At 54.3% G+C, this 19,816-nt stretch overlaps 1 protein-coding gene across 8 annotated transcripts in view; it reads right to left on the bottom strand.

The window, feature by feature from the left end:
• Positions 1–590: 590 nt before the first annotated feature.
• INCENP (inner centromere protein) overlaps positions 591–19,816 on the bottom strand; it is a 39,970-nt gene continuing 20,744 nt past the window's right edge. For 3 of the 8 annotated variants that reach the window (XM_030810941.1, XM_030810946.1, XM_030810947.1), the window contains exons 5-19: positions 15,070–15,121; positions 14,187–14,244; positions 13,952–14,069; positions 12,684–12,735; positions 12,148–12,265; positions 11,925–12,056; positions 11,456–11,467; positions 7,890–7,999; positions 7,692–7,812; positions 7,192–7,326; positions 6,044–6,288; positions 4,381–4,459; positions 4,089–4,196; positions 2,730–2,880; positions 591–1,151 (exon numbers count right to left, since the gene is read on the bottom strand). In XM_030810941.1, coding sequence (XP_030666801.1) covers positions 937–1,151; positions 2,730–2,880; positions 4,089–4,196; positions 4,381–4,459; positions 6,044–6,288; positions 7,192–7,326; positions 7,692–7,812; positions 7,890–7,999; positions 11,456–11,467; positions 11,925–12,056; positions 12,148–12,265; positions 12,684–12,735; positions 13,952–14,069; positions 14,187–14,244; positions 15,070–15,121 — 1,706 coding nt within the window. In that variant the 3' untranslated portion in view covers positions 591–936. The remainder of the gene's footprint in view (positions 1,152–2,729; positions 2,881–4,088; positions 4,197–4,380; positions 4,460–6,043; positions 6,289–7,191; positions 7,327–7,691; positions 7,813–7,889; positions 8,000–11,455; positions 11,468–11,924; positions 12,057–12,147; positions 12,266–12,683; positions 12,736–13,951; positions 14,070–14,186; positions 14,245–15,069; positions 15,122–19,816) is intronic. The other 5 variants (XM_030810943.1, XM_003274069.4, XM_030810944.1 and 2 more) reach the window with 4 other exon arrangements.

Genomic DNA, 19,816 nt, shown 5'->3' with positions numbered 1-19,816 from the left:
AGCAGATGTATGCATTCAGAAGGCAGCAGTAGGCAGCTCACAGGCAGGACCACAGCCAGCTTTCATTGGTTCTAAGCATTTCATTAGCAGCTGCCTGGTTTTGCTGGGGAAATATCTCGCTGCTTGCAAGCACTGGCCCCAAGGTGGTCTCAAGGGATACCCCTTTTCTACTCAGACCTCATGCTTCTTCACCAGCACACAGATGTTCTCAAGTCCATTTGCACCTGAGCAGCAAGGGTGGAGCCTGGGGAATGGAGAGGGTAGGGGACTAAGTGGCAGGGCTGTGTCAAGACCCAGGTCTTTCCCAATGAACAAGCTCCCCTTTACAAACAGGGAGCACCCCAAAAAACAGGAAGGAGCTCCACCTGCCCCATCGTGACAGTAACTGAAGTGTTCCTCAAGGGTTATCCAGGCAGTGGAACCACCCACTGCAGCAGCATCTCCGAGGGTGGGGGCCTGCACCTGGTGATCCTGAGGCACACCGCAGGTGATGGAACAGTACCTTGGTCCTGCAGGCCACTGGTGGCCCAAGACACACAGCTACAGGGCCAGGGCTGAGGCGCCTAGTCTTTATGGTATCAACAGCAGGCTTGAAGGAATATACTTTATTAATCTACCTCCCAAGTGCTAAAATGCCAAAGACTAAAATGCTAACATTCAGCTAAATTAAAACAACTATTTACAGAGCACTGTCTGCAGGCCATGTGGGGCTGGGCTCGTTTCTTCCCCACCCACCCAGCCCATCCTCCAAACAGGCCTGGGGCCACCTGCCACCTGCAGCAGAAACACCCAGCACAGAGGACGTTTATATACACCTGGCCGAGACCTCCACGATGGCATGCCAAGAAGGAGGGCAACAGACCAAGACAGAGACCGACAGACAGATAGATAGACACGGACAGCAGGTGAGGCTGCCAAGAAGGCCACAGGCCAGCCTCAGTGCTTCTTCAGGCTGTAGGCCAGGCTGCTGGGGACCCTGGCGCCCTGCAGGGGCGGTGAGTTCCAGACAGCAGAGCTGGTGCGCTTGTGATAGCGGGGCTTGCTCTTCTTGAAGATATCCTCCAAGTCCAGCGGGAGAATGGTTCCAAAGAGCTCCAGAAGATTCGGTGGGTGGTAGTACTGGTGAATGATAGCCTGGCTGAGCGGGGTGCCTGCAGGAGACAACAGACCAGACACTGCCTTGGGGCTCTCCATGAACCTCCCCATCCCCTGCCCGCCACAGAGCCCTGTCATCCTCTCCAACCTCCCTACAGAGAGCCCTGTCACCCTCTCCAACCTCCCTACAGAGAGCTCTGTCACCCTCTTCAGCCCTGCCCCTGCCTGCACCACCACCAAACCCAGAGAACGCCCTTGTGTCACATCCTTCCAACCTTCCTCTGGCAGCTTAACCTGTACAAAGTCCTCGAGAGCTCGCATGAGCCAGGCACTCCTTGAACCTGTCCCGACCACCACCTGGGAGGCAGGCTCTGTATTCTCCCATTCAGCAGATTTGCCCAAAGGCATACAGCTAATAATGGCAGAGCCTATGTTTGAAGACAAGCCCAGTTCCAGAGCTTAAGCATAGGATGCCATCCTCAACCACCTTGGCCAGCTGCTTCTCACAGACCCCACAGGCCCTGGCGCAGTGCTGAGGGGGCCTCTGGGCAGTGGATGTGGGAGGGCGCAGTCCTGACAACGGGACTGAGGAAGACCCAGGGGATCAGGAGGCCAGACATGCACCAGCACTTGCTCAGCACCAGGTGCGGCTCTAAGGGCCAGCCGTGAGCTCACTCATGTCACTCTCAATAGAACTCCTCAGCTGGGTCTTGTCTTCACCCGCTTTCACAGATGAGGAAACTATTTAAGTAAGCTGTTCAAAGTCACCTCCGATTAGACGGTTTTGTAAGCGAGCTGGCTCCTGCTCACTGCCATCTCCCAAATGACTTGACACTAGTAGTTAAGAGGCTTAAAGCACATGCCAGTTACTGTAGGGTTCAGATGAGGTGAAACTCACAAAAACAAGTTTCTGTAGAGTGCCTACCAGCTATGGGATTCCAGGCCCTTCTCTCTGGGGCGTCTGCGCCCCTCCCTGACTTCCAGCTCAGCAACTGCTGCAAGGCACCCACGGTACCCATCCACTCTGGCAGCACCCACTTCTAGCACCTACCTTGCTCACTCAAGCTGGCCTTGCACTCAGGCCTGAGACATTGCAGTCACGCTAACCCACATTCTGGTTTAATGCTGGGGCCTGTAAACTCCAGGTCAGATCCTGCTCAAGTGCCTCATGCACTCCTCAGGGCCTTTCCTACCTCCCCCAGCTGGCCGGAAGCCCCAGACTCCAGCTTGATGTTCTGCCTAAACCCTTCTCCATTCTAGCTCTGCCCCTGCCCCAGGTGGCTTACTTGGGTCCAAGTCTCTTCAGCCCTGCTGGATGCGACTCTAAGGAGGGGCCTAGTCCGAGTCAGGACACCCAGCAGCAAATGCCATGCCCAAGCCCAGCGCAATTTCATATATTTGTTGAGAACAAAGGAACCCAACCTCATAGGCCTGGTCCTCAGGAAAGCGCAATGACCACAGGGTGCCCCACACTCCCCCGGGAACATGCATGCCCAAGGCCAGAGCCTCAAGCTGCCAACTCAAGCACATGGCAGCCTCCCAACACCACAGCAGCCAACCCACTGCTTCCAGGGCCCTTAAGGTGAGGACCAGGGAGGGCCTGAGTCTCCCGGGGAGCTGTGGGCTTTGCTTACCTCGGGCCCAGGTGGGGATGGGCTTCCGGGGATGGGCCTCATCATCGGTGGAGTCGTCGCTATTCAGATCCATCCCGTAGTTATCTGGGTTGATCTTGGGAGGGGCCCTGTGCCCTTGCGGAGTCATCTGATATGAGGTACAAGCTGGAGACTGGAAAAACAAATGTGGCCATCAGCTCCCTCCACGGCATTCCCATCTCTCACCACCGAGGAGTACTGGGGCACTGCTCACCTCCTCCCATTTCGCAGGAGAAACAAAAGGTGCAGGATCACTTTTTCTTTTTTTTTGAGATAAAATCTCACTGTCGCCCAGGCTGGAGTGCAGTGGTGTGATCTCGGCTCACTGCAACCTCCGCCTCCCAGGTTCAAGGGATTCTCATGTGTCAGCCTTCCCAAGTAGCTGGATTACAGGTGTGTACCACCACACCCGGCTAAGTTTTTGTATGTTTAGTAGAGACTGGGTTTCACTATGTTGACCAGGCTGGTCTCGAACTCCTGACCTCAAGTAATCTGCCCCCTTGGCCTCCCAATATGCTGGGATTACAGGCGAGAACCACTGCACCAGGCCTACTTTTTAATTTTAAAAAGTCACAGAACACACACTACTGTGTATCTCCTTTTTTCATGCTAAGGTGTATTGCAAACTTTCTTCCAAGTCAGTGTGTCTAGAATCCTCCTGGGAACCGCTGAGGAGACTCCAGGATTTGCAACTTAACCATCCATCATTGACAGATACCATACTAACTTCCAAGTTTTCCACATCTTAACTATGCTGCAATGAAAACATTGTTTTGTTTGGTAACAGCAGTGAAGTGAAAATAGATTAAATGCTCATCAAGAGGAGCTGGCTGAATTCCAGCACAATTAAGGTACACAGCCATCAAAACTAAGAAATTGACCTGTGTTGAAATAGACAGATGTCTATAACATACTAAGTGAAAAAAAAACCGTGGGGGTTGGGGGGCTGGAAATCAAGCCACCAAATGGTATGTCCCATTTTAAATATGTATGTGCATGGGTGAAAGAGAGAGAGAGAGAGAGAAGATATCTGTGTGTGTGTTAAAAGGGTTACATATGTAAAAATCTAGAAGGATATACAACGGGCTTAGTAGAGTTTTCCTGAGGGTCCCTTTTTTAAAAACTTTATACTCTTTTATAAAGTTTAGTTCCTTTTTATCCCCCACCTCAACAAATTCTACTTTTAGAATAACAAAGAATATAAAAAATAGTAAAAACAATCGGGCCAAGTGTATCTGTCCTTTTCCTTAGGGGCCTAACAGCCTGTGCCTCCAGCTACTGGGAAGAGAATAGAGTGGGCCCCTCCACCTGAGGGCCTCTCCACTGGGGCCCAGGCTGCACCTGCACGTCCACAGTCACGTTCAGGGCCTTGCTGGCCTCTGCTGCCTCCTTGGCTTTCTTCTCTTGCTCCTCCTGCAGCTGCCGCTCAGCCAGACGCTGCTGCTCTTCCTGGAACCCAGGTGGCAATGGGGTGTTAGGGAGCTGTGCAGGTGCCCTTCCCTCCCCTCCCCTTCCCTCCTCTCCCTTCTCCTCCCCTTCCCTCCCCTCCCTAGGCAGCCCCTGCCGCAGGAGTCCAGACCGGCCCACAGCTCAGGGCAGACCCCAGGGGAGCCCGCAACCCAGCTCCCCTCACCTTCTTCTTCTTCTCCTCCAGTTCCTTCTGCAGCCGCTCCTTCTGCAGCCGCAGGGCCTTCTCCCGCTCCTGCAGCTCCCTGAGGACCCAGCAAGAGCCTGTTAGGATAGGAAGTGGAGCCCCAGCCCAAGCCCTGTTCCCATCCCTGCTGGGGAAGCCAAGCCCAGCCAGTAGGACACACCTTAGAAAGTGGGATTGCCGAATGGGCAACCAGCTTAGAGCCAAGAGCTGCGCTTTTGCCCCAGCAGCTAGAAGTGTGCACACCTGAGGGTGCAGGGAACACAAGCTGGAGCCCAACATTTGGCCCCCACTTTTCCTTGTAACTTAGGTCTCTGAGCCTCATAACACTTTTATACAATGGAGACCATAACACATTTCCTCCAGGGTCAACACGAGAATCAAATGGGACAATCCACAATACCCCTTATTATCCTAACCTTCAGGGCAGACACCGGCTCCAAGCATGAACAAGGAGCTGTGGATGAGTTCTGGAGTCACCTCCACAACACACTGGCTCATGACTTTGAACATGTCATTTAACCTCTCTGGACCTGTTTCCCACTGTGTGAAGTGGAGCTGATGGCTCCCATGCCACCATGGGCTTCAACTGAGGACTAAACAAGGAGACAGGTGTAAAGCATGCAGCTCGGGTACCCATCAAAGCTGCCGACACTATGACTATCACACCGCCACCCTCAAAGCCCCCTGCCCTGCCCAGCACCTTGCACATTACCTGCACCCTACGCCTTCTCGCCTTCCCAGACTCTGCCCAGAGGACCAAGGACAGCTTTGTCCCCATCAAGCAGCCCTGACGCAGTGCAGCCCTCTGGCTGTGACTCTTCACTTCTCTGATAAACCTGAAGCCACCCACAAAGATGGACACAGAAAAAAAGTGCTGCCTGGTGTTTCCCAGGAGGTAGAGCGGGAGAGGGAACAGCTACGGGGCCTGCGTGTCTCACACACACGGGCCTTGTGCTCTACTTCTGTGTGCACAGACACAGGATCCCACGTATCTCATGACCAACAGTGAGTGTGGCTTTTCCTCCTTGGCATCCCCACGACTCTCAGAACAACCAGGCACAGGGTAGGCCCAGGACAAATGCCTGTAAAACTAAACATGGAACTCTTGTCTATTGTACAGAGACCACTGCATCTGCAGAGCTGGAAGATCCCAGGGCTCCTGGGTCCACGGTTCCTAAGGCAGGGAATAGTCTGAAAATATCAGTAGGGGGCAATCTGATTATTGTCCTCACCAGGGAACATGCATTTAGTGGGGACAGGGGCCAAGGATGCCAAACATCCTGCAATGTAACACAAAGATCTCTCCTGCCCAAAATGCCCATGGTGGCCCTGCTGAGAAATATCAACTCATCCTCTGAGCACCACACCTCTGTCAGTTACAAAAAGACACCTAAGAGGTCAGCACATGCAGCTGGAGGCAGAACCAAGCCAAGCCCTAAGCAAGCCCACCTACCACTCCTTGGATCTCCCATAGCCAATGGGCAGTGTATTCAGGTGGGCCACTAGCTATAGGCCTCTGGGTTTGGTGCCAAGGAAAGCACCTGCAAACCGTCACGTGCAGGTGGGGCTGTGTCCAGGCAAGGTTCACACCGTCTCTCTTCCACACATGGAGGGCAGGCAGGCGGGCCAGCAGGTCCCTCACCTCTCGGCCTGGAGCCGTTCCTGTTCCCGCCGCCGCTCCTGCTCCGCCAGCTGCCGCTCCTGCTCTCGCCGCTCCTGCTCCCGCCGCTCCTGCTCCCGCCGCTCCTGCTCGCGCCGCTCCTGCTCGCGCCGCTCCTGCTCCCGCTGCTCTGCCAGCCGCTTAGCCTCGGCCGCCTTCCGCAGCCGCTCCTGCTCCTCTTCCTTCTTCTTCTGCAGCAGCTCTTGGTGCCGCCGCTCTTCCTCCTCCTGAAATGGAGAGCAAGGTCAGGTGCTGTGGCCAGGCCTGGGCCAGAGAGGCAGGACAGCAGCCCTACTCCCCCGAAGCCCAGGTGCCCCTCAGATCAGCCACCACGACGGACACCACAGGAAGGGCACCGTGGGACATCCCGAGCAAGGCTCTGCCAGAACCACCAGCGGCAGCCTGAAAAGGCATCTTGTGACAGCTGCTGCTGCTGTAGATTTATCAGAAAGGAACCTCGGAGCCAAATTCGCTAGCTATGAAACAACGGGCAAGCATTTAAACCCTCTGGCCTGTTTCCTCGTCGATAAAATGGAGACCGCAGTTATTCCTACACTTCATGAGGTTGCTGGGTTTATATGCACAACACACTTAGAACAGGGCCTAGCACACAGTAAATAACTGACCTTGGTAACTAGTCACATAACCCCTAATGATGGATTTGCCTTCTCTAGAGTCCTAAGACTGACTGGGAAGAGGTGGGCCCTTACTCTTACAGACAGAACAGTCAGGGGGTGGACCATAACAGCAATTGTATAGAACGCTTAGCAGGCATCAGACACTACTGAGCATTTTACAGACATTAACACATTTAGCCCTCACTGCTACTTGAAGACATGGAAGCAGAGAGGTCAAACAGCCTGCAGAAGGTCACACAGCTAATAAATGGCAGAGCTGACTTAGGCAGTCTGGCTCCAAGTACGAGCACTTAACCCTCAAATTACTGCTGCTACAGAAGATGAGAGGCAGGTTCTGGTCACCATCCCCGCCCTGGAGGCCTCTGGGAAACCTCCTCCTTGGCATGAAGCAACAAGATGGTCTGGGTCAACCACACAAGGTGGGGTGCGCCCAGTAGGGCCCCATGGTGCTGAGACAGCGCCCACCCCGCCCACCTCCTCCCTGAGGCCCACCTGCGCTCGCACCTGCTGCAGCCACCTGAGCCTACGCGCCTCCTCCTCCTGCTTCCTGCGCGCCTCCACCTCCTCCATCTTCTTGGCCGCCGCCTTTTTCTTGGCCTTCTCCTCCGCCAGCCGCTCTTCTTTGGCCTGCAGAGCCCACCCACACGTGCCCATTAGAGCACCCACATTCAATCCTGCAGAGTGGGGCCCAGAACTCTGCGTGACAGGCCCCACCTGCCCTTGAACACCTGGCTTGTTCCCACCACCCAGGGAGAGGACACCAGAAGCCAGTCCTGCCTGAGTGTCAGACCCCACTCACAAAGGGCTGCCAGGGAAATCCAGAGCTGAGAGCGTCAGCCCTTGGCTGAGCTCCGAGTGGACTCCAGGGCCCGTGGGGCAGACCGGAGATGGGTACAGGGGTACAGTGACAAATCTGCAATTTCCTGAGGGGTCCAGTCCTAACCCTTGGTTCAAGTCTGAATTGCCTGGGCCCCCACAGCCCAGGCTCCCACCTTCTCAGTCTTCTCGTCGATCTGAGCAAACTTCTGCTCAATCTGCTTCTTCTTCTCCTCCTTCATCTGCTCCACCCGCTCGCGGGCCTGCAGCACCTTGCGGAGACGTTCCTCACGCTTCCTGCGGGGCATAGGACAGTCATGGGGAGCCCCACCAAGGCTGGGACAGACCACAGTCCAGAGAGCCAGGCCACTTACAGCTTCACCTCCTTCAGCCGCCGCCGCTTGTCCTCCTCCACCTTCTGCCTGCGCAGCTGCTCGGCCTCCTCCTTCCGCCGCAGGTTCTCCAGGCGCTGCCGCTCCTTCTCCTGGGGTGGCAGTGAATGAGGGAGATGGGACATGAGCAAGGACGACCCCCTACCCAGCCCCAAACGCTGCCCACAGTCCCCAGCAGCCTGCAGCCACGTGGGTGGCAGCATCAGAATGCTTCTTAGGCAGAGGTATCCCCAACGTGGCCCCAACAGCACCCAAGCCAAGGCCCGCAGCTCCCATCTTTCCTCCCAGGAGTACTCAGCTACCTCACAAGGGCCTGAGCCACAGTGCCCTCCACTGAGCCCTGCCAAGTTTTGGGCAGCACAAAAGTCAGGCTCCAAATAGGATTTATGTGCTGATGACAACTACATGAAGTGTGCTTTGAAAAAGAAAATGATGAAGGATGAGCTTGGAAGGGTGAGGAGCAGAAAGGCAGCTCTCCCAGTCATGGTGAATGTTCTAGTAAGGGGGTGGTGCAGACGCAAGGGTTAACTTACTACTATCATGTTTTGTAACATCCATACTATATGTATACATATATTCTATTGTGTATATCAACTATTTCATAATAGTTGAAAAAAAAAAAGGAAATATTGCCAAATGCTAACAGACGTTACTATAGTCTAGTGAGATGGATTAGGGATGGTATTACTTTTCTTTTATTTTCCAAACTTCCTGTGACACGGCTATGTACCTTTTTTTTTTTTGGAGACAGAGTCTGCTCTGTCACCCAGGCTGGAGTGTAATGGCGTGATCTCGGCTCACCGTACCCTCCACCTCCCAGGTTCAAGAGATTCTCGTGCCTCAGCCTCCCGAGTAGCTGGAGCTACAGGCGTGTGCCACCACACCCAGCTAATTTTTGTATTTCTAGTATAGGCGGGGTTTCACTATGTTGGCCAGGCTGGTGCTGAACTCCTGACCTCAAGGGATCCGCCCACCTTGGCCTCCCAAAGCACTGGGATTACAGCCCAGCTGGCTACGTTCATTTTGAAGGCAACTTTTAAAAAGTACTCGCTGGCTGAAAAGCTGACTGATGCTGGCACCCCCTCCTGGGCAGACACAGAAAGCCCCAGGGGCACAGCCACAGCAATGGGCAGCCAGCAGGAATGGGCAGGGGCTCTAAGCCCTCCCTGGCCAAGGACAAGGCTGGTGCTTTCCCCATGAAAAGTCTGGGGCTGGGTGGAGGCTGGGACCCAGAGTGAAGCCCCACACCCATCACTCCAACCTGGCTCCCAGTAGACTCCCACCTTCGGGCACAGTGTCCAATAGCTGCCCCTCTTCCTGTACTGGTTACTATCGATTTCTCCTTGGCTTCTAAGCCTAACTGGAGGAGCACTCTCACCTAGAAATCTGGCTCCAAGGTAATACCATCCTCCCAAAGACGGAGAGAACGGGTCCCAGTAACGGGTAAGATGAAGCAGACACACTCCACCTCTCTCTCCCACTGAACGCAGCTACAGAACCTGGACAGAATGCGAGGAGCAGCTACTTGAGGCCTCTGAAAACTAAAGAGGAGCAGGCAGACAGGGAAGAAGACCAGACTTGGAAGCACCAGCCAACCAGCAGTGAGTTCCCCATTGTTTTCCTCCAGCCTAACTGAACACAGCCTGGAACTCCAAAGGAGTCACTGGGGCACGGACAGAAAGAATTCCAGGACAAGCCCTCTAGTCCTGACTCCAGCAGCAGAAAGGGAGTATCTAATGCTCAGAGAAGGCAGAAACCCCATTTTTGTTTGTTCTCTTTTCTTCTTTGCCTTGTGCTCCAGCCCACAAGCAGTCCTACGGCAACCAGGGGCAGCAGCAGTTCAAGAAAAGCTGCCAAGTCAAAATTCGAGGGAGGAGCTGTGATCCAAAAAGTGTGGGCCAAACCCTGTGTGTTGCTCTTCTGCCTGTCCACCTGCCAGGTGACCCTGGACAGAGAAAGCTGCCAAGTCAAAACTCAGAGGAGGAGCTGTGATCCCAAAAGTGTGGGCCAAATCCTGTGTGTTGTTCTTTCCCTGTCCCCCTGGCAGGTGGCCCTGGACGTGGTTGTAGAACAAGCAGAACAAGGTAACTGAAGCCCCAGCTTCCCAGCTGGAGGACAGAAAAGGGAGCCCCAGGGGAGATCGGGAAAATGATACTGCAGGTTATGGACGAACACCTAGGCTCAGCTCCAAGCTGCAGATGCTAGGATCTGACCCTAATTATCACACCAAAGGCTGAGAACTAAACTAACAGACCACCTACCAAGTCCCAGGCTGACTGCTGACTGGCACACATCCGGGAAAAGTCCAAACAGCACTGCCATCTTCAAAATCGGGACTAACATTGGAACCACAGTCCACAGAAGGCAGATGGGAACCTGCAGCCTAAACCTAACCAGGTCAATTGCTGCTAAATTGCAATGCTGAGACAATATCAACATTGTCCATAGATTTAAACAAGACCCAGAGGCTCATAGCATAATGTTCAGGATGCAATCCAAAATGACTCCTAACTGTGGTCTCCTAACTGTGGACTGTTCCCACCCACTAGATGCCCTGTGCAGGGACCTGGGATCCCGAAAGCAGGAAAGGGGACCACTTCCTGGTCTTCTCTATCACCCTGTGAGACCTGCAGGGCTCTAATCGGCACCGGTGGTAAGGCCACTGAAAGGTATACTGTCAGTCACCCTCTCCAGCAAGAGGGGAACAGGCCTCCATGAGGAGAAGCCAGTTCAGGGCCCATCTGGCCAGCTGCTGGGAAGCCCCTCTCACCTGCCGAGGCCCTCAACTGGAGGCAGAAGCCCTCCCAGCTGTCACAGGTGTCCCTGTGTGGCTGCAGAGGACCCTTCAGAAGGCGTGCAGGAACTAAAGGAATGAGGCGACTGTGGCCTTGGCAAATGGCATGGGGAGCTGAGGCTGTGGGCTAAACATGTCCCCATCTGAGGGTCCTTGCTCAGGGCCAGCCTGGCTCAGCTCAGCTCTGAGGTGTCTGAGAAGAGAACAGCTTCTGTGACTTGTTTCTAGAAGCTACCACCCACTGTTCTACTGTCACCCAGCACAGCAAGACCCAGCATTTCCACCTCAGTTCAGACCCACACTTGCCCTCTCCCATCACCCCACTGCCTCAAGGCTACTGCTCAGGTCTGTGAACCAATAAATCTCAGTGGCTCTAGGGACCACAGACAACCTGTCTGTTCTCTTCAAAGACCCAGAGACCCTGACGGGGCCTGGTGCTGGGGAGGAGGGAGGGAAGGTGGCTGTGGGGAATACATCAAGCTGTAGCCCTGGTGAAAAGCCGCACCTTCTTGCTTCCTCCTAGGAGCAGAGTCAAGGGCAGGGAGGGCAGGGAGGGCAGAGAAGGACACTGGGGCCCAGAACTGCTGGGCGCCTCCAGACAGTGCACCCCTCACCGTCCCACTCTCTTCCTAAGGCTCCCTTCCCGCTTACAATGTTAGTGCATCTACAGGTGCTGTCAGCTACGCAGGGAAGGGGCTACAGCGGGTGAGTGCTAGGTGGGGCGAGGTTACCGACAGGAAAAGGCTTTACTTACGACGAAGCTGCACTGTGGAGAGGAGACAAGGGAAAAGGCAAGAGTTAATGCCAGGCTGGGGCGCATCCTGCCAGGCAGGCCACATGCCCAGCTGTGCTAGCAAGCCTGCGTGGGGCCTGCCCTCCTGCCAGCAGCACCCCCACCGCCTCTTCTGTCACCCAACCCTCACCCCAATGGTGGAGGTGTCCACAAGTACCCCTCACCTTAACCACACAGATCCCCAGGGCTCACACTGAGCCAGCTGAGCCTCCAGGCTGCAGTCCAGAGCCCACAAGGTCAAGTGCAGGACAGTGCCCCCAGAGGTCAAGGCAGCCGGTGGCCCCAGAGGCTTCAGCTGGCCCCTAACAGTGCCAGGCCATACTTGCCTCCGCCCAGGCTCACACTACTCCCAGTATCTTAGGGGACAGACTGGACCTTCAGCCACACTGCCCGGCTCCCACAAAGCCCGACCTGGGCACAGGCCCCTCACCTTGGGGTCCATGCGCAGGGGAGTGTTGCGCTTAATAAAGGACTTCATGACGCTGCGGGGGGCTGAGGTCGGGGTCATGAGCATCTGGTTCCTCTGCACTGTGTGCAGAAAGGTCCGGAGGGGCCGCACCACCTGCAGACGAGGACCAGGGTCAGGAGTGGGCAGGCGGGGCAGGGTACCGAAGGGGGTCAGGGCTCCAGGACAGGGCAGGCGCCTGGCTCACCTTGCTGGCCCGGCAGGGTGAGGAAGGGGTCTTGCTCCTGGGGGGCTGCAGCTCCTCATCCTCCAGGTGCTGCTCCTCGTCCAGCTCACTCACCGCCTGCTTGTAGCTGCGCTTCCTCCTGCCAAGGCACGGGCAGTGGCATCACAGGGCAGCCCGCCACAGCCCAGCCACGCCCCATCAAAAGTCACCCCGGTGAACAATACCGGGCCCAGGCCACAGGCCTCTAGCCTGAAAGAGGCTGCAGAGCCTAAGCAACCCTCTGCTGCCCACTCAGAGGAAGGGGGGTGAACAGTCCAAGGTCACACGGCCAGGAGACCACACCAAGACGGGGTCAACAATCAGGTCGCCGTATTCACAGGCTTGCGCTTATCCACAGCATGGAGCCGCCTCCTTGGTTAAGCCACAACACCAGGCCACACCCCAGCAGAGAGGCTCTGAAGCCCCTGAGCACACATCCACCTTCCCTGAGCAAGGACACAAGGCCATGTCCTCCAGGGCCCTCAGAGTTGCCCACACACACTTTCCCTGATGCAAACCTGGCACTCTGCGGTGGCTCTCTGGGTCCATCTGCTTGGTCCGTCTTGGCCTCTGTGAAGATAGCAATTTCAGCAAGGCTGCAGAAATGATGGCGGCGGCAGGGTGGGAATAGGGGTCTAGGGGGAAGGGGTCCCTGGGCAGCAGCCTTGACAGTGGGCAAGGCTCCCTTCCTGGCAGCTCCCGGGTGGCCAAACGCAGACATATCAGCCTTAACCCTGACTAGCCTTGAGGAATCTACAAGCACTTTGGGAGGCCAAGGCGGGCAGATCCCTTGAGGTCAGGAGTTCAGCACCAGCCTGGCCAACATAGTGAAACCCCGCCTCTACTAAAAATACAAATCTACAGATGCCAGGGCCTGGCTACCCCCAGCTCATGAACACCTCCCCGCGAGTGCCTGGCTCTATGGTAGGCAAGGCAGGGCGGGACGGTCCTGTTGAGGCGGCAGCTCCAGACGTGCCCCACCCACCTCTGACACTAAGAACGGTGTGTGGACACCTTGTAGAAGCAGGAGCTCCAAGCCCCTTGCACAGCTTCTAAATCCCATCCCTCCTGGGCCATGCAGCTGGTGTGGCCATGACAGGAGGAGGGGGCAGCTCCTGCTGCAGGATCAACATGCAGGGTGTAGGGTCAGTATTATTTTGTTTCACTGCTAGAAGAAGGTGCACCTTACTCCAAAAGTTCCTCGCAGCAGCCCTTGGGGCTGTGGGGCTGGAATGACCATTGTCCCTGACCATGTCGTAAAGAGGAGGGGGCTGTGTTCAAGATCTCACAGCTACAGTGCACTTTCCATCAGAGAGAGGTACCCTTCTCAGGGAGATGTGAGACACTCCCAAACCTACTGCTCTCCAGCCTTCTTTAGACAAGGATGGACACACAAAGGTCAGAAAGGAGCTGGCCGGGGAGGCAAAGCAGGAGGCCAGGTGGGTGTTCAATCCCCAGCCTACGGCTCTTCCCACTGGCCCCTGGAGTCAAAGTCAAGGCCTTGACCTGGCCTCTTCATATCCATACCCCAGTGCAGCCCCTTCCGCTGCTTCCTATCCCAACCAGCTACAGCCCCCCATGCTGCACTCACTGACAGCTCCAGCCCAGCGGTGGGAGGTGAAGCCTACAGACTCAAAAGGGATCTCTGTACCCCCAGGTTTAATTTCTCTTTAGCCTACTGGCCCAGAAAATGGGGCTTCCTTATCCCAAGAGAGAAGGTCAGGCCGAGGCCGCCAAGGCCTGCTGTGGCTCCGGGCACTGCACACGGCAGGTCAGGAAGCCTCACCTTGCTGCCCTGCAGAGGGTGTTTCTGGGCTGCTGGCTGCAGGCTTCGGGTTGGGTGTGCTGTTGGCAATCTCCGCTTCATTGCGGGGCCACGAGTTATTTCCGTTGTTCTCAGGGACCTGTGGAAAGAACCAAGGCTTTAGGGGTCTCGACCTGGAACCCAAGGCCCAGGATGGCCGCAGGGCAGAGTGGGAGCCCCAGAGGTGAGTCCTCCCTTCCCCAGGCAGCCGTCTTACCTCTGGCTCAGCTGCCACTACAGGCTCAGCCTCCTCGGAGGGCTCCTTCTGCTCAGAACTGAAAACAGAAGGGGGACTCTGAGGGGACTGCCCAGCTAGTCCACGCCCTCCCCCTAGGGAGTCCCTCTCCCACTCCAGGGATGGGGACCCAAGAGATCAACACAAAGTGCCCTGGCCAGGGCCACCAACCCACAGCCCCCTGCAGGATGGGAGGATGGCAGCTCCAGGCAATGGCTCCATGGACAGACAAGGGATATCAGCCTCAGAATGTGGCTTCATCTCCCCAGCACCCCACCACAGAGCTGGCTCAGGATGTGAGCCCTGTCCTCAGCTCCGCCTCCACCTCTTGGGCCCAGGTGAGCTGCATCTCTTTTGTGGTCTGTTCTCTATTCATCACGGGGCTGGCAAGGCCAGCAGGTCTGCCCAGTCACCCTGTTTCCCCATCCCAAGAACAAACCCTCTGCTCTGCAGGAAGGAGGGAGGGGGCTGGTTTTAGTGACGGCAGGACACGGCCTCCAGGAAAAGGAGTCTGTGTCCTGGCCCGAAGCACTGGGTGTAATCCTGGAGCACCCCTATCCTACCCCAGCCAGTTTGAATGTAGCTCTTCCTGGCAGCTCCGCCTCACCCCCAACCTCTGCAGCCCATGCCCCAGGGTCAGGTCTGGCCAGGCAACCAGCAAAACTGACGGGCGCTGCAAGGAGACCAGGTGGCCAACACCCACATCACTCACTGCCTGGTCAGACAGGGAAAAGGGGCAGCCCCTAGGCGGTCAAGGCTCAGTGGGGAAGACTCAGCCCAGGAATTGCTTCCCGCCCTGGTGCTCACCTTGGCTCCCTGTCCTGGTGTGCCCTGCCCACCTGCAAAGCCCTGGAACTGAACTCACCCAACTTTCTGGGGCACCTCAACATTCAGGAGCCTCTCCAGGTAACTGTGACCTGAGGGGGAAAAGAAAGGCACAAAAGATCTCATCAGAAACCACACAGGTCCCACTCTAAGGGGTCCAGGGACCAGGTTCCAGCAAGGGCCTGGCCACTGCTCCCATCACTAGCTGCAGAGCCCCCACCATGCCCAGGACCCTCCCCTCAGCACTCATCCTATTGTCCTCATCAGAGCTGCTGGCTTCATGTCCCCTGCTGCTTCCCAGATGGTCTTCCCATGCCCATCTGAGAGCACGGCTGGGCACCTTCACTGGGCTGGGAATATCTTGAGAAGAGGGACAATGTCTGTTGCAGCTCCAGGCCCCAAACCCCCAGCATGGGGCCCAACACAAAGCAGCTTATTCTGTCAACAAACGTTCATCAAGTGTCTACAGTGTACTGGGACCTGGGCCAGGCCCCAGGGCCCCAATAGTGAGCAAAACAGAACCACTATCTGGTCTAGATAACAATCATCGAATAGTCCTATCAACAACACCGGCACAGGCAATGATGGAACAGAGCAGAGAAATTTTTTTTCTTTTTTTTGACACGGAGTCTCGCTCTGTTGCCCAGGCAGGTGTGTAGTGGAACAATCTCAGCTCACTGCAACCACTGCCTCCTGGGTTCATGTGATTTCCGGCTAATTTTTGTATTTTTAGTAGAGATAGGGTTTCACCATGTTGGCCAGGCTGGTCTCGAACTCTTGACCTCAAGTGATCCACCTGCCTCAGCCTCCCAAAGTGCTGGGATTACAGGCATGAGCCACCATGCCTGGTCCAGAGCAGAGAATTTTAAAAGCCTATGATGGGGGGACCTGAGCTGGCCTGGAGTTTACAGACAAAGGAGGAGGATGCCCAGGCCAGTGGTTCTCAGCTTGCATCCTCTGACCTCTGGACGTCCTTGAGATCCATGGGGGATCCACGAGGTCATAACTAATCACGATACTAAAATGATGATACTAAAATGTTACTTTCCCCTTTCACTATGTTGACATTTGCCCTGATGGCACAAAAGCAATGAGGAACAAGCTGCTGAAGCCTCAGACCCAGTCAAGGCCAGAGCATCAAACACTATCCTCGGACCACACACTCACGGGAAGGAGAGATGTCCAGTTTCACTGAGGAATGTCCTTGATGAAGGTGTAAAAAGTACTAATTTTTTTTCTTTTTTTGAGACAGACTCTCACTCTGTCACTCAGGCTGAATGCAGTGGCACAATCTCAGCTCACTGCAACCTCCACCTCCTGGGTTCAAGCGATTCTTGTGCCTCAGCCTCCCAAGTAGCTGGAATTACAGGCACGTACCACCACACCCAGCTAATTTTTTATATTTTTAGTAGAGATAGGGTTTCGCTATGTTGGCCAGGCTGGTCTTGAACTCGTCCTCAAGTGAACCAGCTGGCTCAGCCTCCCAAAGTGCTGGGATTATGGGCGTGAGCCGCCGCGCCTGCAAAAGTCCTAATTTTACTAAATCTAAACTCAAGTACATGCCATTCTACTCTTCTGTGTGCTGAGGTGGGAAGTGTGCACAATGCCTGTTGCTGCAAACCCAACTCTCCATGAAAAGCGCTCATCTCTAAGCTGCCAGCTGCACTAGCCACTTTTTCACCTGGAACACTATTATTAATTAAAAGAACGACCGACAAACAATGGTTATTCAATCTTGGGTATCTGGAAGACATTTTCTCACAAGTCAATGAAGTGAATCCATCACAAAAATAAAACACCATGTGCTGACAATAATTTAAAAATTGAGCCAAGGCCGGGCACGGTGGCTCACGCCTGTAATCCCAGCACTTTGGGAGGCTGAGGCGGGTGGATCACGAGGTCAGGAGATTGAGACCACGGTGAAACCCCGTCTCTACTAAAAATACAAAAAATTAGCCGGGCGTAGTGGCGGGTGTCTGTAGTCCCAGCTACTTGGGAGGCTGAGGCAGGAGAATGGCATGAACCCGGGAGGCGGAGTTTGCAGTGAGCCGAGATTGCGCCACTGCACTCCAGCCTGGGCAACACAGCGAGACTCCGTCTCAAAAAAAAATTGAGCCAAAAAGAATCCAAGAGTAGAATTTTGAAAAGCACGTATCCACCACCAGCAAGGTCACAGCATCCTAATACCTAAGGACTTTTCTGATGAGGTCAGAAAACAAATGTGCTTTTTTAGGATATTATACAATGAAGGGTGTCAACACTTGGAAGACGTGCATAACTTGGTGAAACAATATTTTCCAAATGATGGATGTATGTGGTTATGAAATCACACACATCTAAAAGATCCATTCAAAGTGTGGCCAGGCGTGGTGGCTCACGCCTGTAATCCCAGCACTTTGGGAAGCCAAGGCAGACGGATGATTTGAGGTCAGGAGTTTGAGACCAGCCTGGCAACATGGTGAAACCCTGTCTCTACTGAAAAGACAAAATTATCTGGGCATCGGTGGGCACCTGTAATCCCAGCTACTCGGGAGGCTGAGGCAAGAGAATCACTTGAACTGGGAGGCGGAGGTTGTAGTGAGCCGAGATCGCACCATTGCACTCCAGCCTGGGCGACAGAGTGAGATTTCATCTCAAAAAAAAAAAAAAAAAGTGCAAGGTAGACCCATGTGGAATCAGCAACATAGTTTCAGATTCCACACCACAACAAACCTTTAAGAACTACCACTTCTTGCACTGCTCCTGATAACAAAGAATATGCACAATTATCTGAAAAAGCTATGAAGATACTCCTCCCTTTCCCAACTACACGTCTGTGTGAGGCCAGATGTTCTTCAGCTACTTTTATTTATTTATTTTTTTTGAGACAGAGTCTCACTCTGTCATCCAGGCTGGAGTGAAGTGGCGTGAATTCAGCTCACTGCAACCTCCACCTCCCGGTTTCAAGCAATCCTCCTGCCTCAGCCTCCCGAGTAGCTGGGACTACAGGCACGCACCACCACGCCCAGATGATTTTTTGTATTTTCAGTAGAGACAGGTTTTCACCATGTTGGCCAAGATGGTCTCAATCTCTTAACCTCATGATCCACCCACCTCAGCCTCCCAATGTGCTGGGATTACAGGTGTGAGCCACCGTGCCCATCCAGTTCTTCAGTTACTTTAACCCAAACAGCGCAATGCAACAACAGATCAAACGCAGAATGTGGCTTACTTAAAGTCACACAATAAAGAGATTTGCAAAATGTAGAATAATGCCAGTCTCTTCAGCACATTTTTGTTTTGGAAAAGTTATTTTTTCATAAAAAGTCTTAATGTAAACAGGTGATAGGCTTGGTACTTGCATTTTATAATGTTAAAATATTAAACAATATTTTTAAATCTTTAAAGTACTAAATATTCATATAAAAATATTAATATTTAAAATACTTTTAAACTCCTCAGTTTTAATTTCTAATACAGTAACTATCAATAGATATAACCTCATAATCAAAGCTTTTTTTTTTTTTAACAGAGTCTCACTCTGTCACCTAGGCTGCAGTGCAGTGGTGCAATCTCAGCTCATTGCAGCCTCAACCTCCTGGGTTCAAGCAATCCTCCCACCTCAGCCTCCTGAGTAGCTGGGACTACAGGCACATGCCACCATACCTGGCTAATTTTTTCCATTTTGGTAGAGATAGGGTCTGGCCATGTTGTCCAGGCTATCAAAAGCTTTTTGAGGCTGAGGCTTAATCATTAAAAACAGGAAGCCCGGGGCCCTCACTCTCAGCACTCACTCTGGTATCCTCACCATAGCTGCTAGCTTTATGTCCCCGGCTTCTTCCCAGCTGCCTGTTCCCAATGTCACTGGTCTAGGGAGAAGGAGGGCCAAGGCCACAAGGCAGGAAAAAAAGAGGCTTTTTTGGGGAACAGAGAGAAGGTAGCTGAGCTGGCACATCCTGAGCCATGGGGGCTTGGCCAGAGTTCAGGCTGGGAGGTGGCCAGTGGGAGGTTGGGGTGCACAGGGTCTCAGGAAAAGAGGGAAGACAACAGGCCAGGCATAGAGAAGGGAAGCCGGGACCCTTCCTGGGTATAGTAGCCAGGTTTGGGGAGGTGGTGGGAGCAGCTGCAGGGCCGGGCTGACAGTGGCGGGTGGTGATGACCCCCATTTTAAGGGGTCTATACCCAGAAGATACATCCCCCGCATCTCCCCATGCCATGTCATCCCAGCTCACGTGCTCCCTGATGAAGACGCCCATGTGACTACATGGCTCTCCCACCAGCACAAGTGTTCTCTGGAATGCTAAGTGCCATCTGCACGCCATTCAGGCCTCAGAGCTGGTCTGGTGGTACGGAAGTGGCCTAAGCACTTGCAGAAGGACGGAAGGGCTATTCTCCAATGCAGAGGTGGCTTGAACGCCCCAAGGTGGAGCCCTGAGGCAGTGGCCCTGTCCCTTCCTATCCACTTCAGAACTGCTGCCCAACGGGCCCCGCAGGCAGGTGCGCACCAGGCCAGGAGGCAGGGGATTCCTGCTGACACACAGCAGTTCCACACCCTGGGGCCACACTCTGGCTTCCAGAGGCCCCCTCCACCCACCCTGACTGCTGGCTTTTTTTCCTATCTCATTTTTCCATTCCTCTGGTGCAGGTGTTTCCTTCCCATCCCGAATTTAATTTTTGGGAAATTAAATTTGTTAATTTCCCAAAAATTAACAAATTGAACTCAAATCCCTGTGTCAAGGGCTGCTTGTGGGAAAAACCCAAACCAAGACCCCACTTCGGAGCTGCCCGAGAGCCTCTCCCAGAGCCTG

Source organism: Nomascus leucogenys, chromosome 4, assembly GCF_006542625.1.
Source record: "Nomascus leucogenys isolate Asia chromosome 4, Asia_NLE_v1, whole genome shotgun sequence".
Taxonomy (NCBI): Eukaryota; Metazoa; Chordata; class Mammalia; order Primates; family Hylobatidae; genus Nomascus; species Nomascus leucogenys.
The sequence above is the reverse complement of the archived record's forward strand: the minus strand, read 5'-3'. Positions and strand labels throughout refer to the sequence as shown.